General features: G+C 37.6%; 3 protein-coding genes and 1 long non-coding RNA gene across 5 annotated transcripts; 3 read left to right on the top strand and 1 right to left on the bottom strand.

The window, feature by feature from the left end:
• Positions 1-3,372: 3,372 nt before the first annotated feature.
• On the top strand, positions 3,373-7,779 carry LOC122020780 (auxin response factor 9-like). 2 transcript variants are annotated; one of them, XM_042578802.1, is made up of 14 exons: positions 3,373-4,081; positions 4,151-4,269; positions 4,413-4,508; positions 4,612-4,668; positions 4,801-4,950; positions 5,052-5,121; positions 5,237-5,327; positions 5,410-5,574; positions 5,680-5,793; positions 5,887-5,959; positions 6,041-6,206; positions 6,340-6,908; positions 7,033-7,217; positions 7,363-7,779. In XM_042578802.1, exons 1-14 carry the CDS (start codon positions 4,045-4,047, stop codon positions 7,475-7,477), a joined length of 2,007 nt encoding a protein of 668 aa, XP_042434736.1. In that variant the 5' UTR covers positions 3,373-4,044; the 3' UTR covers positions 7,478-7,779. The 2 variants fall into 2 exon arrangements, with proteins under 2 accessions (XP_042434736.1, XP_042434733.1); XM_042578799.1 differs by having other exon boundaries at positions 3,375-4,081; positions 5,037-5,121.
• Positions 7,780-8,174: 395 nt separating this feature from the next.
• Positions 8,175-8,844, bottom strand: LOC122020782. Its single transcript, XR_006122330.1, has 2 exons — positions 8,564-8,844; positions 8,175-8,489 (listed from the first exon to the last, which is right to left on the bottom strand). It is a non-coding gene; the product is annotated as an uncharacterized LOC122020782 (long non-coding RNA).
• Positions 8,845-9,876: 1,032 nt separating this feature from the next.
• On the top strand, positions 9,877-10,350 carry LOC122019404 (CASP-like protein 1C1). Its single transcript, XM_042576875.1, has 3 exons — positions 9,877-10,010; positions 10,113-10,176; positions 10,246-10,350. The coding sequence occupies exons 1-3, from the start codon at positions 9,877-9,879 to the stop codon at positions 10,348-10,350; spliced, it is 303 nt and encodes a 100-aa protein (XP_042432809.1).
• Positions 10,351-13,004: 2,654 nt separating this feature from the next.
• LOC122020781 (dnaJ homolog subfamily B member 13-like) lies at positions 13,005-16,326 on the top strand. The gene is made up of 3 exons (XM_042578803.1): positions 13,005-13,500; positions 13,596-14,032; positions 15,638-16,326. Exons 1-3 carry the CDS (start codon positions 13,336-13,338, stop codon positions 16,074-16,076), a joined length of 1,041 nt encoding a protein of 346 aa, XP_042434737.1. The 5' UTR covers positions 13,005-13,335; the 3' UTR covers positions 16,077-16,326.
• The last annotated feature ends 4,005 nt before the right edge of the window (positions 16,327-20,331 follow it).

Here is a 20,331-nt window from a genome sequence, read left to right on the forward strand (position 1 = left end):
TTTCCCTAGAAAGATTTGTCTCTAACACAATATCTTAACGGGCCGAACATATCTCTGAAATGACAGTGAAAACTTCCGCTATACGATCTTTTAGCAGTCCATGCCCGGTGTCGGCGGTACCGACTCCCAAAAGGATGTCGATGGATATCAGAGAGAGAGTGTGCTGCTAGGCCGAGCGGGCTAGTCGCTCGGCCGGAATTCCGCCGCTATGGTACCTCGTTCGGTCGGCCAAAGCCTTGCTATTCCTCCGTGTGTGTCTGCTCGACCAAAGGTCCACTAAGTCACTGTCAAGGCTTGCTGCCAAGCCGAGTGGGGCAACCGCTCGGCCAAAGTCGAACTCTGCCCATATCAAACTTTGCTGTTTGGCCGAGCGGGGTAGCCACTCGGCTCGACTTTTGCACATTATCTCGAGCGTTGGTTATTTGATTGCTCCCCGTGTCGAAGGCGACGGTGGGTCAAAGCCTTCTCCTTGGTCAGGGTATGCTTCATCCGACCGGACGATACAATCTACATATTGACTGTCTTGACTTTGACCTTTTTTGATCTCCATCATGACCACAAGATAAAACCCCATTATCATCGCACCAAAATAAATAAATAAATAAATATATATATATACAAAGCACTGAGGTCACGAATTTGATATCTGATTGGAAAGCAAGTGGTTGTTACTTTGCATTTTTTTTTTCAATAACAAACTAAGCCACTTTGATAATATGAAAGAAATATAATCATCCTACAAAATTTTCATTTTAATTGACTATATATATATATATATATATTAATCAAAATAATTTTATTGAAATTAAATATGCAAAAGAAATGCTATCAATGAAACAAAATATAAAACCTAGGCATCCACCTAAAAAAATACTATAAAAATAATTAAATAGTGTTTGTACATGCATCCACCACCAAGTTGAATCATCTTGCTTCCAAGTTGCTAACCAAATGTTTGATGAACAACTCTACTTCCTAATCATGTGTGATATGACATGCCATGTTCATAATTGTTAATTACCCCCACTAACTAAAAACTAATGTTCCACTAATTACAAACAAACATTGGTAGTGACATTACATTAATTCTTGTTTATGGCAACTTTTTAGAAAACCAATCATGCATGTCTTGGCTCATATAATATTCTCTGTTTTTTTTCACAAAAGGAGATTTTATCTTGATTAATGTTCCCCTTAACACTTGATCAATATGTTCCTTATGTTAGAACACTTCGGTACTTAGAGAGGGGATGATTAATTTCAATCATTTTATTGATAATAATTCGTAATAGAAAACTTGAAGCAATGTTAATATCTTTGATTTTACTTGATATTAATATATTTGAGATGACTAATCTAAGAGTTCACTCTCCAGTCTCTTCACTCATAATATACTATGAAAATCTCATTCTAGGAGGCGAAGAAGCCTCATACAAGCAAATATGAGAAATACAATAAGAAATATAACAATAATAAGAAAATAAATACAACAATAAATGACATTTGCTGTTGATCTCTTGTTGCTGTGAATTTGAAAAGTACGGTAACACTTGTCTCCAAGAAACCTTAAGAACTGACGATAACGAGAGGAGAAGAGATGCATTTGAATCTTCATGAAAGCTTTTATATCGCGCGGATTAGGGCTCCCAATTGATTGACCTTACCCCTAATCGATTGCCACGTCAGATTCGAGCAAATCCACCTGTCTAAACTTCACAACGACTCTTGTAATGTTCTCCTAATCAATTACCTAATTGATTAAAACGACCTCAATCGATCACCTGATCGATTGAGAAGCTTATTATTTGCTCGCGAATTCCTCTAAATCGATTAGCTAATTGATTAAACTCCCTGCGACAAAATAACTCCCAAATCGATTGACCCAATCGACAATTAATTTAGCATCTCTCCATGCTCACAATTTAGTCTCCCAATTGATTTGCCAATCGATTGGTGAAAACTTAATCAATTGCTCCAATCGATTCATGCCTTTTCCTCTCTCGCGACAAACAGCTCCTAATCGATTAGCTGGTCAATTAGGAAGAGCTTAATTGATTGCTATAATCAATTAGCTCAGGGTCAATCGATTGCTCTAATCGATTATCCAATCCTAACTTGCATGATCAAATCTAGGGTTCCCTTATCCAAATCCGGTCAATCGTGACCTGTTGAGACTTCTTCACCAAGTGTATGGTCAACCTTTGATCCACTTGGACTTTACATCTCGTGTCAACTTCTTGTTAGATTTCCGATCACTAAGTATGGTCCTATTTGATCCACTTGGATTTTTCTTTTGCCTAACCGTAGTTAGAACTTCCCTTACCAACGTTTGAAAATCCTTAACTCACTTAGACTTTTCTTTGCCTAACCACAGTTAAAACTTTCCTTTGCCAATGTGCAGTCCTCCTTGCAGTTAGGACTTTCTTTTGTCAATGTGCGGTCCTTCTTAACCCACTTGGACTGTTCTTTGTCAACGTGCGATCCTCCTTGATCCACTTGGATTTTTCTTTACCAATGTGTGGTCTTCTTTGATACACTTGGACTTTCCTTTGCCTAACCTCCAGTTAGGACTTTGCCCTTACTTAACTCTCGAGTTAGAACTTCATCTTGTCTAACCTCCAGTTAGGACTTTCCAATCAAGTATCTAGTCCTCCATAACCTACTTGACTCTCGTTTCACATAACATCAAATATCCGATCAACCTTGACCTATTCTCATATATTATCTCACATATTCTCTAAATATCGAAACTCAAACTCGAATCCACTCGAGTTTCGTCAAATTAGTCAACCTTGATCCGAGGATGATTGCACCAACAATCTCTCAACACCTTTACGAAATAAAGAACCTAGTGGCCGATGAAAAATGTTCAAGGGGTGAGATCGAATCTGATCGATTGTCATAGGTTCGATGTTACTTGGTTAATATTTTTTTCTTAACGAAATTAAAGAAAAGATTGCCGCAGGTAGAGTGTCTTTTCAATTTTTCATGTATTTAAGGAAAGTCTTAATTTTAATTAACTAACAGATGAATTTATTTTATTGATTTATTGTCTCACTGAGTTGATGGAACCTTGAGAAACGTGGTAAACTTTCGTATGATTAATTAAGTTATATCTTATGCCACTTTTTTTTTTCAAAATAATTTTTATCTGTAAATAATTGAAGAAAACATTCAATTTTAGCATTTTTATTCATTAAAATTTGAATTTAATTGGAGGTGGTGGAATAACGCAAGTGTGATGCAAGGAACCTCGTTCATCAAGATCCGTGGAAACGCAAAACAGTGATACGTGGCGGAACGATCGTCGTCAGATTTAGTGGCAGGGATCGTCATTATACTCCTCCCGAGGGCGAAGTGTTTTGATTCATCAGAAGGGTGGCCGCCGGCGGTGGGCGATGCGATGGCGACGCCGTCAACGAAGGCGACGTGAGAGGCGGGGAGTGGAAGGAGGAGTAGTTCCTTTTCTGTTTTTAATCGTTCCCTTCTTCCTTCTCTTCCTCGTGATTGCCTGTCGACCCATGACTTTGACCGCCCACGCCCACGCGCCCACCGCCTGTTGGTTCTTGGGCGCCTCAGGGAACCCGATGCGTAGCTGCGTACAAGTTTTGGTATAATCTAAACTAAACATTGTGGCGCCCGGGAGGCGAAAGGAGTGGGGAGTGAGGAGGAGGTGCAAGCTGCTCTCTTTGTTATGTTCCCTGTTCTGAAGCGTCACTGGCCAGTACAAAGCTGACTCCAAAAGTGTGCCAAGCGTGGGACCAAAATAGACTAGAGTCTAGAGGGAAGAAGATAGAAGAGCAATGGTGGGAGGGAGAGTGATGAGCGAGGAGTTAAAAATGAGTTTTTTATGCTTAATAAAGGAGGCGTTGTTTTTGCGAATGTGGTGGCGCCGCTGCTTTAATGGGTTGGGTAACAATAAGATATCTGCCGTTGCTGCTGCTCCTGCAATAGGACCTCGAGTAGGAGAAAGGAGGAAATTGGGATCGTCACCGGCCGTGCTGCTTGTGCTGCTGCCGGTGGAGAAAAGGGGGCGCCTTCTTTATGGCGGCGATGGCGGAAGGGCAGGAGAGCGAGAAAGGTGCCTCCTTTTGGGCCTTGTTTGTGTTTCTCTCTCGCTTGTGTTTAACCGTGGGATGCTCTTGCTAAGGTCTCTATGCAAGGGATCCACTCTATGAGGAGCTGTGGAGGGCTTGCGCCGGGCCTCTGGTGGAAGTGCCAAGGGCCAAGGAGAAGGTCTTCTATTTCCCACAGGGCCATATGGAACAGGTGAACACACGAACGCCGTAGAAAAGCTGCAAAAGCAAAAGGAAATAGAACTATTTTTTTCTCTCTCTCTCCCTCCTTCCCTCCTAAAAAAGATGATTGCTTTCTTGATGGTCTTGTGTTTGCCTGTATGGATGCAACTATAGTTGGAAGCATCGATGAATCAGGAGTTGAATCAGCAGATTCCTCTCTTCAATCTCCCTTCAAAGATTCTCTGCAGCGTTGTTGATGTTCGACTGAAAGTGAGTTCATATCTCTCGACTATTGCTTTAGTCACAATGGTTTTTCTTTCTTGTACTTATGAAATTTTTGTTCTTGCTACTCCACAATTACCATACATGCTAGGCTGATCCTGAAACGAATGAAGTGTTTGCTCAAGTAGTTCTTCACCCAGAAGTGGATGTAAGAACTCGAATTAGTTCTTGACTTTTTCTTTGTTTTTCTTCTCACTTTGGGTTATTTAGATTATCAAGCGCAAGTTAATCACATTTATTCAATTTTAACAACCAAAAACTTTTGATGGGGCTGTGGTAGCAACATGAAGTTCCAAGTCCTAATGAATGTTTTGTGGAGGCAAGACCCAAAGTGTACTCTTTCTGTAAGATTTTGACAGCCTCAGACACTAGCACTCATGGTGGATTCTCTGTTCTTAGAAGGCATGCCACTGAATGCCTTCCTCCACTTGTGAGTTCCATTTCTTTTATGCCTTATCATGTTTAAGGGCTTTTAAAGATCATTTTGCTGATTGTGAGATTCTCTTCTCACGGTAGGACATGTCACAACAGATTCCAACTCAGGAACTTGTGGCCAAGGATCTTCACAACTTTGAATGGAGATTCAAGCACATCTTCAGAGGTAAAAAGTATCTAACTTCTTCTGAAGAACTCAATTTTTGTTTTGAAATCATTAGTTTCCATCAATTTCTCTGTGACCATAACCTTTCATATGTTGTTTCACTTGAGCTATACAGGTCAACCACGGAGACACTTGCTCACCACTGGATGGAGTACCTTTGTCACATCTAAGAGATTAGTTGCCGGAGATGCATTTATTTTCTTAAGGTATTGTAACGTGTGCTTCCCCAATAGGATTATGGAGAATTCCAAGGGTCTCCAATGTTGTGATTTTGTGTTTTTTCATCAGAGGGGAGAATGGAGAACTGCGTGTGGGGGTAAGACACCTTGCTAAGAAACAAACAACAATTCCGGCCTCAGTCATATCCAGCCAGAGCATGCATCTTGGTGTGCTTGCAACTGCCTCGCATGCTTTTACAACTCATACTCTCTTTACTGTCTACTACAAGCCAAGGTTAGACACAAACACTTATCCATGCTCAATTAAGCATGCCATTTTCTTTTTAAACTATTGCGCTGGTTATATTCTTATGATTGCTTTTTGTGGTTCATACATCAGGACATGTCAATATATTGTAAATGCCAACAAATACTTAGAAACATTGAAAGTTGGATACAATCTGGGGACTAGATTTAAGATGAAATTTGAGGGTGAAGATGTTCCTGAAAAAAGGTAACTCAGACAAGAAAATACCTTTTTTGCATCTTCAGATGTATTTACTAGTTGTTTGTCATCTCTCTGATGGTTATAATTTTTTACCTCAAGATTTTCTGGGACCATTATTGGGTTTGAAGATCTTTCTTCTCAGTGGAAAGATTCTAAATGGAGATCCTTGAAGGCTGGTTTGATTTGCTCTTACTATACTGAGTTATTTTGCACGATTTGAATCTTTTTAATCTATAATGTATATATTTTTCAGGTTCAATGGGATGAGGCTACTAATATTGAGCGACATAATAGAGTTTCTCCTTGGGAAATTGAGCCTTTTAATGCCTCTATGCCTTCTGAAAATGTCCCGCTGCCGGTGATTGTCAAGGACAAAAGATCAAGGCAGCCTAGTGATATTAAGGATATCTCAGCCTTTGGTACGTAAAGATTAATTTACTTTTACTTTACTGTGAGTAAAAATACTTTTATCAACTTATTCCTTCAATTTATTACTCCCTTATTTTCAGTTATTTCTTCATGCAAAATCTAATGCATCATTCTGGTACTCAGGACCGACTGAGCTACAAGATTTAGCTGCCTTAATTAGCAGAGGTTCAGAACTTGACGAAACACAAGAAACTTGGTTATCTATTAAAAAAGGATGCAAGAGAAACAATATCATATGCATGACAAGTTCACAGGACTCTTTAATGTTTGATGGTTGGTTGAAGGAAGCCCAATCTCCTGCTAAGAGCTCAGGTTCCTCACTAACTTCACTCAAACTATCCCAAAAAATATGTGAAGAGACCAAGTGCATGACTGAGCCTGCCCTTAAGTTAGGAAATGTCATGGAGTACCCGAAGAAACCTGAAGGCAGTACTGCCAATTACCGCTTATTTGGGATCGATTTGTCTAATCACTCAAACAACATAGCAGACTCCAAGGTAGCAGTGACATTTCCTTTCAGCAAAAATAGTGTGCCTTTTGAGCATCATTCTGCAAAGCTATCTACTCCTTTGGAAGACTCTAAACGTAAGTTGGGGCTTTCCAAAACTTCAAAAGATCAAAAACAATCCCCACAAGATGGTTCAAAGGAGATCCATGGACGACAAACTTGTCTAGCTAGAAGCCGTATCAAGGTGAATACTTCCTCAGCCGAAGTTATGTAATTTATTCAGAATTGACATGTTTAAAAACACTTGTTAAGTTTCTATAACAAGTTGCACATGATTTTTTTTCTTCTTGAATGTGTATGGTGAATAGGTTCATATGCAAGGCATTGCAGTAGGCCGAGCTTTGGATTTGACAGTACTAGAAGGATACAATCAACTGATAACAGAGCTGGAAGAAATGTTCAATATCAAAGGGGAACTTCACCAGAATAAATGGGAAGTTATCTTCACTGATGATGAGGGTGATATGATGCTAGTTGGTGATGACCCTTGGATGTATTTCCCTCAAATCTTGTTATCTATTTCTTTAATATGTCATGTCATTTCTTTTCTTTTCTTTTTGTACCTACACTGGTTTATACTATTGGCTTGGTGTTAGTTTGTTGGGTTTATCTAATACTATCTTGTGTGAATTGCACAGGGAATTCTGCAAAATGGTCAGGAAGATTTACATCTACCCTACTGAAGAGGTGAAGAAAATTAAGCCTTTCGGCGGTCATACTTCAGCAGTGGATGATGAAGAAATCCTTTTTTAAGGGTACAGGAATCATGAACTGAAGGGATGAGTACTAACATCATTCGTTTACTCACCAATGCAATGCAGTTAACGTGAAAGTCATGAGAATTTGCAACTCATGTTCTTTAGGAGCTTGTAGAAATAAATTGCAGACATGAAATGCTGCAGTCAATGCGGAGAACTACTTTTAGTATCATATCTATCCGTCTGTTTATCTATCTTATCAAGATTGTAGAGTTCATAAGTTTAAAGTATGAAGACAATATATTTCTATTGTGTTTAAACTATTGTTTGGAGTTGCTTGCTTTCCTGATTCTGCAAGTCGATGTTCTCAACTTGTAAATATATGGTATGAATATTTCTTGCGCATCATATATAGCTAGTGCTGTTCTTTCAAGGTTTTAGTAATTTTCCTTCGGATTCCATCATAATGATTAGGATCAAGTGCAGTATCAATAAATAACTTTCAATGCATGACTGAAGCACTAAGATCCATCCAAGAGACACTTCTTTTTATACATGATCAACTATATCCATCCAAGCACAATTAGTGAATGAGTATTTTTATAGTTACTACTATAACGTTTAAGGTTATCATCTTCATATAGTCAAAAGATTATCATCCTCTATGGATAATTCCTCGGTTCCTTCCTTTAAGGGTATTCACAAGATGTCTTTCTGTAACTCATATTAAATTGGTTTATAAGGGGTCAGACTTGGTTTATAAGAGGCTTTGTCTCTACTTGAGCAACATCAGAATTGACATAGCCTTTATTGTCAGAATCACACATAGCTAATAAACAACTAGCTGATGCACCAAGTTGAGGAGCATTATTTAAAAAATTCTTAAGTGTACTTAAACTTATGGAGTACATATTGAAGTAATATTTAATTAAGATACGGCAAGGGAGCATGCCAATGAATCAAGTCTTCTTTCCTCCAATCCCAGGCTTCCCCTTCCTTGGATCATGCTTAGGGTTGGGCCCTGTCTCATAATCCTGTATATCCACCAGGAGCTTCCTTGATGGCATCTGATACAATTAAACACCCAGGATTAGTTAAGCAGCATGAGTTAATCAGTAACTAAGCAGAGCATTGACAATACCTTCTTTGCCAGATCTATGTGCTTAGTCTCCTCTTGAGTAGCCATGGATGGTGTGAAGACGAGGACGAGGAGGATGAGCAGGCCTGTGGCTCCTTTCAGCATTGTGAATTGACTCGAGGCTCGAGTACTTGTTCAGTGGATTTGATGAGAAGAAGGTTGGAGATAAGGGCTCTCCTTTTATAGAGGAGGAAGGCAGACTTGGAAGGTAAAATTTGACAATATCACTAAAGCTTTTCGTTGACAATGATAACCATTAACCCCCTCAAATCTCTAAAGTCAGATCTGTTCCACTATTTTTTTTATTTCAGTTCTTTCTTGTTCATCAGAAATCTCCAAGTTCTAGCTCAAATTCTGGTCAGAAATCTGATTGTATCAAGCAGGAAGTTATAAGACAGTTAAACATAAATGTAGTGCTTCAGACCATTTTTACTATTTTGACAAACACAGACTAGCTGGATTGGTTGACTTTTGGATTGAAGTTAGGTGTAGAAGAAGAGTTCTCATGAGATTGTCATGGGAATTAGGAATGGCAATCTAATTCCAAAGTCAAAGATGATTTCTGTCTTCCACTATTTACCTTTATCAAGTTGATATCAAACAGATGATCATGATACGTGAGAGAGATGTGAAGCACAGAACTTGCATGGCTACCTACCCAATTACCAAGTCAACTATTTCTACTAAAGTGTGTGGAAATTGTATCAGTATACATCATTGGACAATGTTTTAAAGATGGAGCTAAAGAGTGAAACTGGAATAGGACTGGCACGCACATGAATTGTCATTTGCAATGATGATTTTATCATTTGCAAGAGATTTAGTCCTAGGGAATTGTCAATTTCTTGGAGTGTGAATGAACAGCCGTCGTAATATTTTAGTGGTCTTGTAGTGGGAAGAGACTACTACTTCCAGCACTAGAGAATTGCAACTTGTTACAAAATCTTTATAGCTTGATTTTTTCCCCTTGTTTTCCTTTTTAAAATTCTTGTACGAAATCACTCTCAAGAGAGGAAACATTATCCCAAAGGAACAATAGTAGTGTCCTAAATGCGAATCTATGATCTGATAAGTTCACCTCCAGTAATGAGAAGGATCTTCAAAGTCATTATTTTCTGTTTGTAGATGTTTATAGATTATGCATTCCAACTTCTTGTGAGAGATCTAGTGTATATGATCAGCAGAAACAAACACAAGATATGTATCAAATTCCTAGAAAGTAGCAAATGAGATGGACACAACTGCTTATTTAAGTGCTAACTTCAGTATCAGCGCTGCAACACACCCTCACCAAAAAGGGCAAGGCTTTGAGAGTTATGCCTCTTCTTCTAAGGCTGCTAGCTGCAGCAGCCACTCTTTGCGCAACCATCATCGTGGCCACGAGCCATGACTCCACCATGGTGTTTGGTCTAACCTTGGAAGCCAAGTTCCAGCACACTCCTGCCCTCAAGTAAGCAGCATATATGTCTCTGTACTCATCCTTAAACCACGTAAATCTCTCAACAAACTGTGTTGTGTTGTGTGTAGGTTGTTTGTCATGCAAATGCTATAGCTTGGTTTCAGCTTGTGTACCTTCAACGAGCTTGCTGTCAAGGTTGGTCATTGTGCCTGATGTTGTAAGTGCCTCGGACCTACTGGCTTTCTCACACTCTTCATGTTTGACTGACTGTCTACACTTTCTGTAGATTTTGGCGATGCTGCTGACGGCTAGCTGCCGTTGCAGCAGCAGGAGCCATGGCACAGCTAGGGAAGGAAGGCAACAATTATGTAGGGTGGCTGCCTATATGTGACCAAGTGCCGAGCTTCTGTGATCATGTCATGGGAGCAATGATATGTGGCTTGGTTGGTGTTTCTACCTTCCTTCTGATTGTGCTCCATGGCATTCACACACTGTTGAGTCCTAAATTCCCATGTTCCATATAGAAATCTTGTATTGATCTGCTTTAAAGTTTTTTTTTTGAAGCTTTCTTCAAGCTGTCTTTTAATATGTTGTATAGATTGTTGTTGCTTTATAATTGGTAATTTCAGAATAGTTTTTCTAAATTATACGATAATGTAATCATATTGAATTTCACTCTTAGCCAAAAATAGATTGGTGTGGGTTACCCTAGTGTGCCAAGACATTAAATAATTTTCTAAATTTTTAAGATTTGAATCTCAGTTACCATATATTATATTACCTTTAGCGGAATGAAAAATTTAGAACGTTGAATAATGGAAAAGGAATCACTAGCACTTTCAAATTTATCTACTAGTGGTTTATCTATATTTCGGACCTAATTGGACTAAACGTCCAGATCCATGTTTATAAACCATGATATTGGATTGTAAGAACACACGATCCTATGATTTGAAACACTGAATCAATCATAGATCATGCAGAAAAGTTTTTTGTAAGAATCGGAGTAGAATCGGTGGGATCATAATAGAATTGACAGGGTTGGAGCAGGAACAGAGAAAGATCGATAGAAATTTCGAGACTATAACTTTTAAGTTGAACTACGGATCTATAATATATTAAATCGAAACATGTTCAGATAACTAAAAAAGTTATTTAAAGCCTTTTAGAAACCTGACAGATTTTGTCTTTTTTATATTATCTTTTAGATTATTTTGTAATTTAAGTTATTTTCATCTTTTTACAAAATTATGTTTGGGGTCTGACTATCTATACATCTATTTAGTTATCTGTGAGTTAATTTTAATTAATAACATTTTATTATTATTTTTAAATGATAAATTTTTAGATATCTATTATCTAATATTATACAGAGTCAACATGTTTTTAAAAATTTGTTTCAGGCATTTGTGTTCGATCGAAAGTTTCAATAATTTTCGCCACATTAGCCACTTTGTTGTATTTAAACTGGGTCATTTTGATTATCGTATTAAAATGGTAGTTAAATTACTGATTAATTTAAATTTATATATGTGTGGTATGCTAGTTATATGAATGGTATTTTAAAAAAGAAATTACAGTAAAATTTTAAAGATTTTTAGTCGGATCTCTTCTATCCTAAATCAATACTTAAATTATACTAGCGATTGTACACGTGTTATATGAGTTAGGCCCCTTATTTCAGATGTGCCAATGTAAAGAGAGATTTGGAGAAGAAGAATTGACCTATAAAAAATAGTTTTAATTTTTGAGGATTGCCTTACTTTTATTTTTTTTTTAGTGAGGTAAGATCTCTTATTTTTATTTTTTTAGTGAGGTAAGACTCTTATATTTTTATAATTATATACATCTCTAAGAGTTACAAAAAATTCAGGTGGAGCAACTATCCCATCAAAGCTATATGTGGCTCCGTCCTTGTTTGCATGTGTAATATAATACATGAACACGTGGATAATACTCTCTTTTATAAAAAATTAATTTAATTCTTTATATTAAATTGATAAGAATAAATACAACATTTAATCTTAAGCTGATAAAAATAAATATAATATTTAATCTTAGCTAAAAGATGGTCTATAAATTAGATAAGGATGCACATGCTATTGTAATGAATTCTCCTATAAAAATTAATTTAATATCATATTTAAACTTAACCAAAAAGTTAGAAAAGTATTTTTTTTAACATCATCGATCCAAGGTATTTATAGAAATTTCTTTACTCGTAGTGTATGTGAAATAAAAAAAAACTTTAGATTGCGGGTTTCAAATTTTAGATATGTATTTATAAAAATTATTAATAAATTTTAAAATTATTTTTGATATGACTAGTAAAAAATGTTAACGTATTTTTATTTTAGACTACACTTTCGTTAGTAAAGAGAGATTCTTAATAACAATACGAAGATAGAAAGAAGTAGGGTTGTAAACAAGTCGAGTCGAGCCGAACTTTAGGGTGTTCAAGCTTGTTTGATAAAGTAATCAAGCCGAGTCGAGCTTAAAATGAACCAAGCTTTTGAAATGAGTGTTCAAGCTTGGCTTGGTTTATTTTTTATGAGCTTGAGCTTGTTTGAATCTTGGCTTGAGCTTGATTTGTTTAGATGTTATCAAGCTCTCAATTCAAGCTTGGCTTGAGCTTGGCTTGAGTTGGGTTCATTTAGATGTTATCAAGCTCTCAATTCAAGGTTGTTTGATTGTTTGAAATTTTTAGTTGTTTTATTGGTTATTGAGTTTGATAATTTAAATTTATTTATTTATTTTATTTTATTATTTATTTAGCATATTGAAAAGAGTTTTATTAATGAATATGATTTATGAACATTGTTCACGAATGTTGTTCACAAACGTTAACGAGCTGAACAAATATATGTTCAAGCTTGTTTGTTTAACTTAACGAGCTATTCAAGTTTATTTGTTTAATTAATCTTATGTATACTGAATGAACATAAATAAACTTTTATCAAGCTGAACATCAAGCTTGTTCACAAACGCTTGATTCATTTACATCCCTGGGTTAAAAATCTCGAGCCCAAATCTAATCGTGGGCTCACAACTTCGCGAATGTTTCTCGAAGCTTCGACGGGCTTCGCGAGAATTGGACCGCATTTGCAATCTTGGCATGGCGTTGCTGGCTAGATTCAACGTCTTCGTCCCGCAGACTTAACGAGAGGAGGAGGAACTGAAATTGATCCCACTTCCTGTTGCGATTTGCAAAAGAGGGAACGCTACGGTGGAAGAATCGAGGGGAACGAAGCGGAGGGGCAACGACACTCCTCGTCGCCAGGACAAGAGAGGAAGGTACAACAGCAGCAGAAGCAATTGTGGTTTCAGTGATTATACAGGCCAGAGCGGTAGGAGAGCAGAGGCGGCGGCCGGAGAGATGGGAGTGGATTACTACAAGATCCTCGGGGTGGACAAGGGCGCTAAGGAGGACGATCTCAAGAAAGCCTATCGCAAGCTCGCCATGAAGTGGCACCCCGACAAGAACCCTAATAACAAGAAGGAAGCGGAAGCAAAGTTCAAACAGATCTCGGAAGCTTATGAGGTACGAACCGGAACCTCCATCGTAGATTTAAATTGTAAATTCCCGATCTTGTCGATCGATTTTATTTTTTTCCTTCTTTTGTTTGTCTGTTATAGGTCCTGAGCGATCCGCAAAAGCGCGCTGTCTACGACCAGTACGGCGAGGAGGGACTCAAGGGTCAGGTCCCGCCGCCTGGCGCCGGTGGGCCAGGAGGTGCCACCTTTTTCTCCAGCGGTGGAGATGGACCGACCTCGTTTAGGTTCAACCCCAGGAACGCCGATGATATTTTCGCGGAATTCTTTGGGTTTTCCAGCCCGTTTGGAGGGGTGAGCGGCGGCGCTGGTAGCGCCAGGGCTGGATCCAGATTTCCCGGGCGAATGGGGATGCTCAACGAGGACTTCTTCGGATCTTCCTTTGGTGGGGCCGGAGAGGGTGCATCACAACCGCGGAAGGCAGCCCCCATTGAGAAGAGGCTTCCGTGCAGCCTGGAGGAGTTGTACAAAGGAACCACCAAAAAGATGAAAATTTCGAGAGAAATTCTGGATGCAAGTGGGTAAGTTTCTGCTCTTCTCTTTCTCAATGAGATCCAAATCAATTGTGTTATCCTCATGTACTAAGCCAGTGTCTTGTTTTGTCGAATTGCTGCAATTTGCATTGCTGAGGTGAAAATTTTCCATCATTCTCTTCAGAGTTGTTTCTGCATAAAATACTAGTTTTGTGTGTTTATATATATAGAAAGAAGATTCAGCCAGTGGTAGGTTCTTTGCAAAAGTGGATCCAACTGGTAAGGTTGGAAGAATTGTTTCCCACCCACTTATGAAGAAGTTGGTTTGTAGCAGTATGGCTCTTTGGTCAATATTAACTATTAAGCCCGCATTTTTTGTGTGTAGATAGTGTTGGGCTCTTTATTAAAGTTTCTTGCATGTGACCTAGAGGTCACGGATTCGAGTCTTGGAAATAATTTCTTGCAAAAGTAGGGAAGACGGTGTACAATAGGTCTTTCCCTGGGGCTCCGTATTGACGGGAGCTTCATGCACTGGACTGCCCTTTTAAATGGTATTGTTCTAATTCACTAAACTGATACGAACTACTAAGGATAACCATGACGATCTGTGGCACCCAGCTTTCATAACTGTGACAACTGTGTATACCTGGATGGTTGTGTTGTCATTTGGATCCCTCATACACCAGATGCACAGTGAAGGGGGGCTTTATCCCTACTTTTGTCCCTTGATTTGAAGGTATGGCAGAATGCTTCTGAGTGTTTTTGTCCCTCACGTTCACATTTCTAATCTTCATTGACATATTAGAATAAAAAAGGACATTATATAACATTATTCTATACTTTGAGGATATTGCACTTTTTAGGTTTATGACCTTTTTAACTATGACATTAGTAGGGAAAAAGATTAGTATGATTTTGTGAAATAATTTGCTAACTTTATAATATTTAGCACACTTTTAGCTTATTATGTTAATTCTAATTAATTGTGTGTGTTCTGATTAACACCTTGCTAGGTGGCAGGTTCACCAATATTTCTTTGAATCAATCAACTTGTGGTATAATTGTCTATAAATGCAGTTGTAATTAGAGAAAGGTACTAGTAACAAAAGCAATATTTGGTCACAGTTATTGTGTATCTATGTTAAGAAAAGATTTTTAGTTGAATTTGAATTTGGCTACTCTCCTTAGACCAAAGATTTGTCAAATGCAATAGGAACCAAGGAAGGAAGGAGGATGGAACAGGGATTAGATCAATTTTTAAGCTTTGATCCTTTCTTCTTTTACATTGGCAGATGGAACGTGGGACAAGGAGGATGGAAGATTCAAGGAATGATAAAGACCATTTATTTTTGAGATGGATGTGAAAACTGTTTCTTGATTTGAATCCCAAAATACTCCCTCTGCCAGGCTTCTCTAGTTTAGGTTTTAGTTGGAATGGACCACATTCAGACTTCCATGACCTCTTTTTCATTGTTTTGATTTTTTGCTGGACTTTAGTACGGTATGCTTTGACTTATCACTAACTATGCATTCAACTTTTGGTTGGTATTTGCTTTGTAGGCACGAGATAACTTGCCTGCTAGAGTGGTATCGAGTTTATTCAATCAGTTTGGATCATCCTGCTAAAACTCTCTCGTGTCCAATGTTTTGCAGGAAATCAATGACTGCGGAAGAAATTCTAACAATTGACGTTAAACCAGGCTGGAAAAAGGGCACAAAAATAACATTCCCAGCAAAAGGAAATGAATCACCAAATGTACTTCCTGCAGATATCACCTTCATTATCGATGAGAAGCCTCATCCTCTTTTCAGCAGGGAAGGCAATGATCTGATTGCAACACAAACGATCTCTTTGGCAGAAGCCCTGACCGGTTACACGGTTCAATTGGCTACACTTGATGGTCGAAGCCTTGCTATTCCCATAAACAAGGTCATTCATCCTGGCTATGAGGAGGTGGTGCCTGAAGAAGGAATGCCAGTACCCAAAGATCCATCCAAGAAAGGAAATCTTCACATCAAATTTGATATCAAGTTCCCGACAAGGCTTACAGCAGACCAGAAGGTTGGGATCAAGAAGCTATTAGCTCCATGATAAAAAATGAGGGTTCAAGGATGATGCAGCTTCAAGCATGGCGCCATGAATATTAAGCTGGGAAAAGCTCAAACGTGTTATAGGTTTTTTGCTACATACGGTAATACATAAAGAAACCTTCTTTTGTTATGATCGTTTATATCATCAAGTCTTGTAAGGATTTAGATAATGCATTTGCCATGCGATTTGCCAGGCCAATGAGGCCATAGAATAAAGCTACAGGAAAAAAAATCTTTGCAGAGTTTTGTAACTGCTATTTGGTTTGCTTAGTGAAGATGTAAAATAGTCTGATTTAACAGCTCAAATAGCTAAACTACTGATCAGTTGAAGCTATTGTTATAGATAACCAAGCAGAAAATAGAACCAAAAAAAAAAAATCCAAACTCGTACATATTTTAATTGACTTTACATTTAAAGATATAGGCAGGTCTGTGAAAGACATTCACAATCCCACAGTTTGAATTCTCCACAAGCAATCTGATGCTCTTTCTGAAGCTTCTAAACAAGAAATTATTTGCAGTAATAGAACATTAATTAGCCTGGAAGGATTTCTGCTCTGTTATATATATATATGCCTCACATCATTATTCTTTTTCTTCTTCAACTGGCACAAATTATATGCCAGACCTTGAACTCCATGAAATCTTCCAAGCCCAAGGGTCTCTGCTGCTCAGGCAGCTTTTATCTGCAGCAGATGTTTCATAGAAATTGCTACAATTACTAGCGAAAAAAGCCATTCAGATGCTTTGGTACAAGCAAAGCAAGTGTTATTGAAGCGCTGTAGCTCAACTAAAACAAATGTGTGGCTTTTTATGCAAGTAAAATGTAATGCTTCTCATCTTTATGCATACATATTCTCATTGGGTCGGGTGCGGCGGGGGCGCTGGGGCGAGCGATTTTGCCTTTTTACCACATGTTTGGAAGCTAACCTATAGTTACTTTTTTTCTAGTTTTTTTTTTCTTGTCGATTTAAAAGTAACAAAGTAGAAGCTCTACGTGGCATTGTGTAGAAAAACATACTCTTTTCTCCTCTTCCATCTTTGCCTTAATAATATACTAGTAGAGGGCAACACCAGCAATGGCAATGCAAGTGCCAATGCCTGTCTGTGTTGAAATCTTGTTCCCTGCTAAAGAACAGAAAAGTTGAAACGTTAATGGCTTATGCCAAATCTACAGACAGTTATCATACTCTATGTCGGCTCATTCCAAAGATGATTATTAAGAATCCAGTCAGGAACACACGTTTCAGAACATTTCCAACAGCCTGTGTGAGAGGAGCGACACGTTCCAAGGTGTTGGTTGCCACCTGTTGATCGTCTTGCGTTAGACTATGAAAGAATCATCATTGTGGAATGGTAGGATGAGCAATGTCAAGACACTTGAGACTTTCGAGAAAATCAAAAGATGAATGGCCATGTGCCACCCAACTAACACCAATTATTCTCCAGTAAATGCAACTAAATCTTACTCCCTGAACTAGTTTAGACAAACAGTGAATCACTGAAGGGTGCATCTAAAAGTTAATCATTGATCTCTTCCTAGCCAAGTGATCGGCAAATACAAATTGATAATATTATGTAAACATAATAACCATTTGCATGCGGCGATGCTAGGTTTATGATTATTAATCAATCATGTCAATCAATTACCTGGTTGTAGAGGTGATAAAACATTCCAACCCAGAAAAGGTCCGAGACTAATTTTGTGACACCTACTTTGGCAATGGCATCCTTAAAACCATGATGCAAAAGTTGAGGTCCCTCAAACTGCAAGTTCCAACATGAATGATCAGTGAAAAAGTAACTATCTAGATACTAAAAACAAATGCATTACGACCAACTAGTATATCACATAGATAGAGAGGATAGCATGTTATGCACTCCATAGAGAAAATAGACTATTAGAGTGTAAAAGCTATCGCTTCTACTTAACGTCCATTGCTTTAGGTTGAATTTCTTTGTCATTGATGTTGGATAAAATTATTCTTATTTGGTGGGTTTATTTATAAGTTGTACATGTAAATACGATCCGAACCCTTTAAAATGATCTAACTTATGTCTAGTGGATTTTAGGTAATTGGATGTGGATCTCATATGTGTAGAACCTATAGTCCCGCATCTATGATCATCTATTTACTGATAATAGATGTTTAGTATATATGAATTTGTAGTTCCATATTTATTATCATCGATGGGCTGATAATAGATGTGCACTATATAATGGGTTGGTCCCTAGAGGATTAGGGTAATCTTGAGACGTCTCTTCGTTCCCCATTGACGAAGAGAATCCGGCGCCGTCAATCCTAACTCCTCTGGAAGGCCAACCTTCTTCTCCTCCTTCTTCTTCTTCCGCAGGATTATTGGATCTACGAGCTCTGCACGAAGAACCATGACGATTCCGCTGCATTCAGGTTCTTTGTAATTACAGTATTTATTTCCTTATGCCGTGTTCTCGATGAAACGAAGATCCATGCTCATATGTTCTTGTTTTTCCTTTTCGAATTCTTACTTTGATTGTCTAGAATTCATGCGGCTTAGGTTTTACGAGAACCATCAATTGGTATTAGAGCGAGGTTCTGTTTTGTCATTTTCATTGGCAATAAAGTTTAGGTTTTCGTCAATTTGTTATTTGTATGCTAGATTAAGTCTTTCCTAGTTAATACAAATTTTTAATCGTCGAGAGAAAACTATGATAGATTTATTTTTCGAATTTTTCGTATTTCTATGAAGAATACGAAGAACAGTGAAACTCGTCACTATTTAATCTAATTTTAGATAAAATTGTGATGATTCAATTGATTTCTTTAGTCGAGCAATTAATTGTCGAGTCTAAAATTTTAAACAGAAATAATTAAAAATTTCAATCAATAAATCATCTTAAACTTGTGACTACGTTAATTGATTAGAATTATTTTAATCGATTGAGGTTATTATTATTATTTTCTTCTGTCCATTAAGTTTTTTTTTTTCATTAAGGCTACTGTAACGAAACAGTCTCGAGAAAAAATAAAAATAAAAAAACTACTGTTTCGTTAAAACAGTGTAAAGAAGAAAAAAAAGTTACATTTCTTGGTTATAAAAAAATGCATTAAATTTTTTTTAATGCATGAAAAAGAAATTAAATAGTATTAAATAATTTAATACTATTTAATTATAATTATAGAACTCGAAACTTTAATTTCTTAAGGAAGGGTTCTATGTATAATCATCTAGCAAAAGGCGAAATCGCTCGCCCCCAGCGCCCCCGTCGCACTCGACCCAAGGCCATCACGAGGGAAGTAAATCACAGCATCCTGAGCGAGCATGTGGCAGGTGGGGTGAGTTGCACAGGGACCGGAGATTTACGCCCTGACTACCCTGAGTTTCGACCCCGCGACCTCATGGTTCTATGTGTAATCATGTAGTCACATAGAATAGGCTTTCGGATCGATTGGGATAATCGATTGGATCAACCAATCAATTATCATAAGGTATCAATCAATTAATAAGCCTAATTTGGCGTTATTAAGGTTGATTAAGTAATTTCTGTTTAAATTAAGTTCCTAGTATTTTCTTGGGTCTATCTACACAACGTGCTACTAAGTTGAACTAATGTGTCGGCCCAAAGGAAGACACCTTAGGTAGGTTTAGTGCATTTTGTGTTGATAGACGTATCTCTATGCTAAAAGTAATCAGCCCAAAGGAATGTTACTTTTATGCCAGATATATGCATAAGTTAGCTTACAACTATAGAACAAAATATTATTTTATTCAGATCATACACACAATATGTCGGCCCAAAGGAAGACATATTATGTGGCCGATTAAGGTTGTTGTAAGCTATGGACCAAAATATAACTCATATAAAATATCATATTATGCACACAATGGGTCGGCCCAAAGGAAGACACATTGTGTGACCAATTAAAGTTTGAGTTATATTAGAGAGTATCACTAACAAATAATATGTCAGCCTAAAGGAAGACACATTATGTGTTGGTTAATCCTAGGAAAATCGTACCGGTTCCACTTACAAAAATTTTGTACAAGTGTCGAACCTTTCCTTAAATAACCTATTGTGTTCTTTAGAAGTTAAATTAGAAATCGCAGACGGAACTTAACATCATTGATTCCAAATTTAACTTATCTGTTCTTAATGCTTTATATTTGAATCGCAAGTGGAACTTAACACTATTGATTTAAATCTACCTATGTTATTAATTCCATTAAATATTAATTTCCAAAATTAGCTTCCAGGACTGCATGGTGAGGCACAT

The sequence above is a fragment of the Zingiber officinale genome, chromosome 9A (assembly GCF_018446385.1).
Source record: "Zingiber officinale cultivar Zhangliang chromosome 9A, Zo_v1.1, whole genome shotgun sequence".
Classification (NCBI taxonomy): domain Eukaryota; kingdom Viridiplantae; phylum Streptophyta; class Magnoliopsida; order Zingiberales; family Zingiberaceae; genus Zingiber; species Zingiber officinale.